The 7,749-nt window shown below is 23.9% G+C and overlaps 2 protein-coding genes across 2 annotated transcripts; one reads left to right on the forward strand and one right to left on the reverse strand.

The window, feature by feature from the left end:
* Window positions 1–258: 258 nt before the first annotated feature.
* On the forward strand, window positions 259–1,441 carry Phum_PHUM414700 (uncharacterized protein; the record flags this gene model as incomplete). Its single annotated transcript, XM_002428953.1, has 3 exons — window positions 259–758; window positions 828–1,002; window positions 1,112–1,441. The coding sequence occupies 3 exons, from the start codon at window positions 259–261 to the stop codon at window positions 1,439–1,441; spliced, it is 1,005 nt and encodes a 334-aa protein (XP_002428998.1).
* Window positions 1,442–1,537: 96 nt separating this feature from the next.
* Window positions 1,538–3,358, reverse strand: Phum_PHUM414710 (UDP-glucose 4-epimerase, putative; the record flags this gene model as incomplete). Its single annotated transcript, XM_002428954.1, has 6 exons — window positions 1,538–1,632; window positions 1,975–2,037; window positions 2,112–2,304; window positions 2,386–2,655; window positions 2,725–3,015; window positions 3,116–3,358. The coding sequence occupies 6 exons, from the start codon at window positions 3,356–3,358 to the stop codon at window positions 1,538–1,540; spliced, it is 1,155 nt and encodes a 384-aa protein (XP_002428999.1).
* Window positions 3,359–7,749: the final 4,391 nt, after the last annotated feature.

Genomic DNA, 7,749 nt, shown 5'->3' on the forward strand with positions numbered 1-7,749 from the left:
AGCTCAAAAGTGTTTTCTAAATTATTAACTTTTACTAAAAAAGTTCAAAACAACAAAACTGTAACAAATTTTATGACGAAGCTTTTAAGCTCTCTGATAAGAACAATTTAAAAAAAGGAGGCTGTGATACGTTTTGTCTCTATTACAAGGCTGTGGTTTCATTAAACAACAATAACAATAATAATAATAATAAATGTAATAATAATGGCAATCATTTTAACGAACGAATTCGGATGGATTATTTCGCATGAATTATTTATGCAAAAACTTTATAAAGAGACACAATGCTTGGATGTTAGTAAATCATACTCTTTAAACTCTAAACTATTTGATATTCAAATACCATTCGTTAAATCAAAAAAATTTAAAAGTACGAATGAGGAGAAACTTCCTATTGATGTAGAAGTCGTTAAAAAGGCTTACGATAACTTAAAAAAATTATTTACAATGCAATGTGATAATATTAGTTTCAAAATCAAAAACAATTACGATGCGAGGGTTATGGCAAATAATTTTTATGACACATTAATGCAGCAATCATTTAATAAATTTTTAGGAGGAAACACTTCTGATAAATCTCTTATTTTTAATTTTGAAAATGAACTTTATTTAATACCACCTAAAAGTTTATTTTATTGTCATGACATTAAAGATATTTCAAATCATCTTAGTAATAAAAAATATAATTTGATTTTAATGGACCCTCCATGGTGGAATAAATTTATTCGAAGGAAAAGAAAAAAAAATTTCAAATTTGGGTGAGTAAACCTATTATAAAAACGTAACAAAATATTATAAAATACTACTTACTAATTTTTTTTATAAAGGTATGACATGATGTACGATAAAGATCTATCAAACATTCCAATTAATAATCTCCTGGAAGAAAATGGAATTCTTGGGGTTTGGTGTACAAGTGCACCTTCTCACATTGAGGCCATATTAACTGAACTATTTCCTGCATGGAATGTAGAATTTATAGCTCAGTGGTTTTGGTTAAAAGTTTGTATAATTACACTATTTAATTTAAACTTGCAAAAGTCAAATAAAATTATTTGTGTACAAAATTAATCTGAAGTAATTAATGTAAAAATAATTAATTTTGTTATAGATTACAAAATTTGGTGAACCAATTTGTGATTTTTCAAATACATTGGGAAAACAGCCATTCGAGAGAGTTTTATTTGGAAAAAAACTTAATTTTGACAGAAAAATTCCTCAACCTGAAAAAAATAAAGTATTTATGAGTATACCTAGTGCCATACATTCACATAAGCCTCCTCTTTGTGATTTGCTGAAACCTTATCTTCCTGAAAACCCAGAGTGTTTAGAATTATTTGCCAGGTACTTACTACCTTCTTGGACAAGTTATGGAAATGAAGTGTTAAAGTTACAACATATATCATTATTTACTGACAAAAATTTATTGGATGATGGTTAATTTATAGAAAAAAAAGTAAGTATTTATAATATAGTATCTGTCTTTCGAACACAACTTAAATTTTTTTGATTTTTATTTATACTTACAAAGAAATTATTATCTCCTTATTGAAATGCAAAAGTTGTTTTTACTCGTTTTTTTATTCATATCTTTAATGTTGTGCCAACATATAGCAGTTGGCTTTGAACTGACTAAAATAAAAAAATTTTGCTGTACATTTCATTGTAAAAACAACTCGAGGCTTTCACCACAAAAATAAAAAATAATGAATTTTTTTTTTTTTTGTGCGAGCAACCATTTTAATTTATTTCAATAAATTATGATATTTTATAACTTTAACTGTCAATTCGATATTAAAAAAAAAATTTATCAGAAAAATTTTAGATATTTTTAAATAATAGTTTTACGTTTGAAATTATCAAACGTATTGAAATATTGCCTTCATTTAAAAAAAAAATAATTTTAATTTAAAGGCGCCATTTGTATATTTTTCCCATTTGTGACACCATTTTGTTTTCCTTTTAAACTTTTACTTTCAAAAGTACCACTTCTATATCCATTCGGGTTAAGTGTTTGCCACCTCCAAAAGTCAGCACCTGAAATATTTATTACAAATTTATATGTGTAAACGAATTTAAAATGAAAAAAAAAAAATGTTTCTTTTACTTACACATTTCAGCAAGTGTATATTTTGTTTTCCAACCTAGTTCTTCATAAGCCAATGAAGCATTGGCATACATTGCCACAATATCTCCTTCTCTTCTTTCTTTAATGACGAAGGGTATAGGAACTTTAGTCACGCTTTCAAAAGTTTTTAACAATTGAAGAACCGAGGTTCCTTGACCAGTCCCTAAATTGTAACTCTAAAATAAAACCCAAATAAAAATGTAAAACCTCACTAAAAATGTAAACAATCAATTATTTATTATTTTTATAATGCATACTTTTAATCGAATATGTTGATTTTTTAATTTGTTTAGTGCAGCAACATGGCCGCTTGCTAAATCCATTACATGAATGTAATCCCGAACTCCCGTGCCATCAACTGTGTCATAATCACCGCCAAAAACGTGCAATATAGGCAATTTTCCTATGGCTACTTGTGCCATAAATGGCATTAAATTTGTGAAAGGTTTTGTTGGATCTTCACCTATCAATCCAGACGGATGTGCTCCAACCGGATTAAAGTACCTCAATGAAATTATATTCCAGTTCTGTAAATACACATTTTAATTTATTTATAATTTAATAATAATAATTAAAATTTTAAAATTTTTTGATACCTTATCTGCTGCTGAAATGTCTTTGAGCATTTCCTCAATGAAATATTTAGTTTTTCCATAAACATTTGTCACATCTCCAATTTTATGTTCTTCTGTTATAGGTAGTTCTTCTGGATTTCCATAAATTGTGCAAGAACTTGAGAAAACCAATTGATAACATGCATGTTTCTTCATTGTTTCTAATAAATTAATTGTTCCAACCAAATTATTTTTATGATAAAGAAGAGGATTTTGCATGGATTCTCCAACTGCTTTCATAGCAGCAAAATGAATAACACAATCAATATCATGCTGAAAATTTAAATTTTATATTTTTTACAATTTCAAACGGTTTATTATTTTTATATTTAAGGTTTAAAATTTTATAATTAATATTAGAAAAAAGGCCGACCATTCGAAATACGTTGTCCAAAGCTGGCAAATCCAACAAATCACATTTATAAAATTTAATGGGTTTTTTGGTTATCATTTCAACTCTTTGCAAACTGGGTGCTTGTCCATCTTGTGTCGTGACCGAGTTGGCAAAATTATCAATGGCGACAACATCATACCCAGCTTCGTGTAATTCTACAATGCAATGACTGGCTATATATCCAGCTCCTCCAGTGACCAAAACAGTTTTCCAACAATTCATAATTATCTGGAAAAAAAATCCTAAAATTGTATTAAGAATACAAAAATGGCAATAAGAGAGAGAAATAGTCTGTCAGTGTCAAGATCATTCATAACTGATTTTTTTTTTTTTTACAAAAACTATGAAACTTTAGGTCAATGACTTAGTTTTACACCTAGACTTGTTTGTTTATCATGTTTGTTTGTTAACAAAACTATTATTATTACTACCTCACATTTTGTAAACTATTTATATGAAAAATATAATCGGTTATAAACAAATTCTTCTTTAAAAAAAAAAAAAAAACTTGTCAATTTTATCAACTCTTTTGTAATCCTTGATATTTTATATAGTTTATCAATATAATAGAAAACGTTTTATTAATCCATAGAATTTTATTAATTTCTCATTGATTTAAATTTATTCGAAGGAAAAATAACATTTAATTAAACAACCTACATAATTTTCCGTAATAAAAAAATATACAAAATAATTTCCCTATAAAAAGTTTTCCCGAGGTTTATATCAGCCAATAAACGATTTTAAATCCTTGATAATGACAGACATAATTTTTTTTAATTTATCCGCCATGCCCTTCAAATTTTTTAAATTCACGGTTAATTATAACTTATTTTATAATAATTTTTACATTTTATAAAATTATTATAATTTCTAAATAACTATAACCGTTAATTTTTTTTTAATTGAGTTATGTAAAAAAAAAAGAAAACCTAGTCAAACTACAAAATTTCTTTTTTTTTTTTTTTTTTATAATCATCAACATATATTCTTCTATCGTTAGAATTTAAAAATAACGGTTTTTTTCAAATTTAAATTATTTTTATTTCTTTTATTTTCTCTTAAATCTTTTTAATGTACACGTTTTAAAAAAATTGTTTATTGTTTTTATGTTTGTTATAATTAACAAAACATCACACAAATTAAATAATCGACGTAAAAATAAAAAAAAGAAAATTCAATTTTAATAACATTTCCCCTTTTTGAAAAAAGAAAAAAACGTTACGTAAAAGTCACGTGATATAAAAATTAATTTTTAAAAATGGAGATTTTACAACCAAAACAAAATAATATATTTAAATAATTTATAATCTTGGTTTTTTCCCACCATATTAAATATTTATATCGAATGGAAAATAGTAAAAAAAAAAAAACAACTTAATTAATTAAATATCACATCCGTATCCGTAATAATAATAATAATAATAAATAATTTATATACCTACGAACGAACAAACACATTAAATTTGAAAAAAATTTAAATTTGTTTTGCCTGATTCACGACGAGTCATCTTACACGAATAAAATTTTTTTTTAATGCGTCCAGTTATTCGATTTTCCTGAATTTAATTTAAATTTATTTCAAATTTTTTTGATTACGTGATGTCAGGTACCGCCATCACCATCCCCACCACTACCACCACCCTCACCACATCCTACATTTTTTTCTTAAATAAATAAATTAATTTTTAATCAACCCTGAAACCATTTTTAATAATGGCGAATGTCATGTCTTTCTCTCTCTCTCTTTCTCGATTTGGTATTTAAAATTGCGTAAATTGATTTACATATTACGCATATTTCACTCTTCATTTTTTATAAAAAAAAAAAAACCGTTAAAAAAATTTTATTCGTTATTATTTTTAACCGTTAATTATATCTGTCTCACGCATAATAATAATAATAATTGCGAAAAGTTCGTTACAAAATTAAAAGAGTAAATAAAAGTTTTGATGAAATGGCGCTCGGAGGTGGCGGTGGCGGTGGCGGCTTACCTTCAAATTTTTTTTTTTTTTTTAATAATCTTTTCACAATTTAAATTAATTAGATGAAAAAAAAAAAAAAAAAATGTCCCGTTTAACCTTTTCAAAAAAATGACCGTGACGTCACTTAAGAATTTCTTTTTTTTTTTTAATTGAATTCTTAACGTTTACGAAAATATTATTATTATTATCATCAATGATGATGATAATGATGATGATATTTTGGAAGAAGAAACGACACGAAATGCGTAGTTTTTAATCATTTTTTGTTTTTTTTTTTTTCCGCGAACGTGTTTTCCATTTTCCATATCTAACACTAAAATCATTATAAATCGAATTTTTATTATTATTTTAACGGAAAATTCAAGGGCAAATACGTGTCGTATGCTTATTGTCCTGATAATAATAATAATCATGAATTATTTTCGACTTCTCCAGTTAATAAAATATTATTTATTTATTTATTAAAGAAATGATTCACACTGGAATGAGTCAATATGAATTAATTCCCTGTCGTCGTTTTTTTTTTTTTTTTCTTTTTTGTTATTGCGTAAATTTTTTTATTTAAGGTATCACCATCATCATTTATTATTATTATTATTTTAACAACCGGATTTTGTAAAATACAATGAGGTTTTTTTTTAATTCCAAACAAACATTCGTGCAAAAGCATTTGTTTGTTTGAATTATAAAATTTAAAAAAAAAAAAAAAAAATTTTATTTCTTAGAAGTAAGTTTTATTATTATTATTATTGGAAATTAATTATTTGATGTTTTAATTGTTTTTATTCTTTTGTCATTTAAATAATTTTTTTTTAAATATTTTCTAAAATAGGCATCCATGTTTGTTTTTTTCCCCTCGAATGAATGAAGGTGTAGTAAATATACACAATGGAGAAGAAAATTTCAAAATTTCTATTTTATAATTTTTTTTAAAATAAATTAATTTAGAAAAATTACCTTTTACTACTTTGATTTTTCCTTAAATTGTTTTAAACAATAATTCAATCATTCAATTCATTCATCATTTGTCTCAAAATAAAAAAAACAAAAATTATAACCAAGATGTAATACTACCAAGAGATTCATTCAAAGTAACTATAATAATTAGTAATTAATGAATGAATGAATTATTATTATTATTATTAAATTAATTGTGAATGAATTTAAAAAACAATTTTTATGACATAATAGTAAAATTTTCATAATAAAACGTTTTTTAAAACGAAAGAGAAAAAAATAAAAAAAATTTTTTTTTTTTTTTTTTTAACTCTTCCCCTTTTCATTCCCTCCTTCCCTTCCCCCCCCAAAAAAAAGAAAAATTTACAAAAATGTTATTTACCTCTAACAAGTTTATGTTATTTATCCGTTAAAATAATCGAAAAAAAAATTTTAAAATACCTAAATTAATGGTAGAGAAAAAATAAATAAATAATAATAATAAAAACAACTACATGCTCACAACAAGAAGCGAATATTTAAACTGACTCGTTTTTTTTATAAAGGAAGGTAATCAACCAAAAGTCATCATCATCATCATCATCATTTTAAAGTTAAAAGGGTTCATTTGTGTACCTGTTTCGTCACATGTATTCTTCATTTCAATAACAAACGAGATTTCATTTTTTTTTTTTTTTTTTTACCAACAAGATTTGTGATAATTTAAAAAAAAAAAAAAAAAAATTTTCAAAACACGGATTATTTACAATTTAAAAATTTTTTTTGAAATTTAAATAAATAAATAAATAAGGTATAAGGTACGAAAGAAAAATCTTCTCCTTAAAAATATAAAAATTTACGATAATGACCTTGAAAATTCCAATGTTGGAAAATTGAACATCAGGAATTAATTTTTTATTATACCTCGTTTTTATTTTTATTTTTTTCTTTTTTCTTTCTGCGTGTGTGTGTGTGTGTGTGTGCGTGTGCGTGTGATAAAAATTTTTTTTTTTTTTTTTTTCAACCGGAAAAAAAAAAAAAAAAAAAAAAATCCTGACGATCCAAGTGGTATTGAACTCATGATTTCAATGACCAAATCCATAAAACGTGATGTCCTTGAGCAAAAATTACATTTTTTAAAAATCATTTTTTATGTGTACCTTTTTTTTTTTTTTTAAGGTTTAAAATAACAAACCCTTATTATTATTATTATTATTATTATTATTATTATTATTATTATTATTAAAAAATTATTTATTTAATAGAAATCGATTTAATAGATTTTAATTAATTTTTTAAAATGTCAAGGTCATAATTTAAAGGGAAGTTTTCTTTATCACCATCATTTAATTTTTATTCCCACGTGGTGATAATAATAATTTAATAAAATTAATAATATTGATGATAATAAAATTATTATTATTATTTTATTAAATATTATATTAAATGCGTAATGAATAAAAATAATAATAAAATAAATTAAGTAATTAATATTCTTGTTTTTTTTAATGTAACATATAAATAATTAGAATGAGAGAGAGAGAGAGAGAGACAAAAATAATAATGATCGTTGTACGAGTTTTATTAAATTACATAAAATTATTTAATAATTAATACGAAATTAATATAATTAAACTATTATAAATAAAAATAAAAACATTTTTAAATAATGTTTTTTTTTTTTTTTTTTTT

The sequence above is a fragment of the Pediculus humanus genome, genomic scaffold, assembly GCF_000006295.1.
Source record: "Pediculus humanus corporis 1103172108183 genomic scaffold, whole genome shotgun sequence".
In the NCBI taxonomy this organism is placed as follows: domain Eukaryota; kingdom Metazoa; phylum Arthropoda; class Insecta; order Psocodea; family Pediculidae; genus Pediculus; species Pediculus humanus.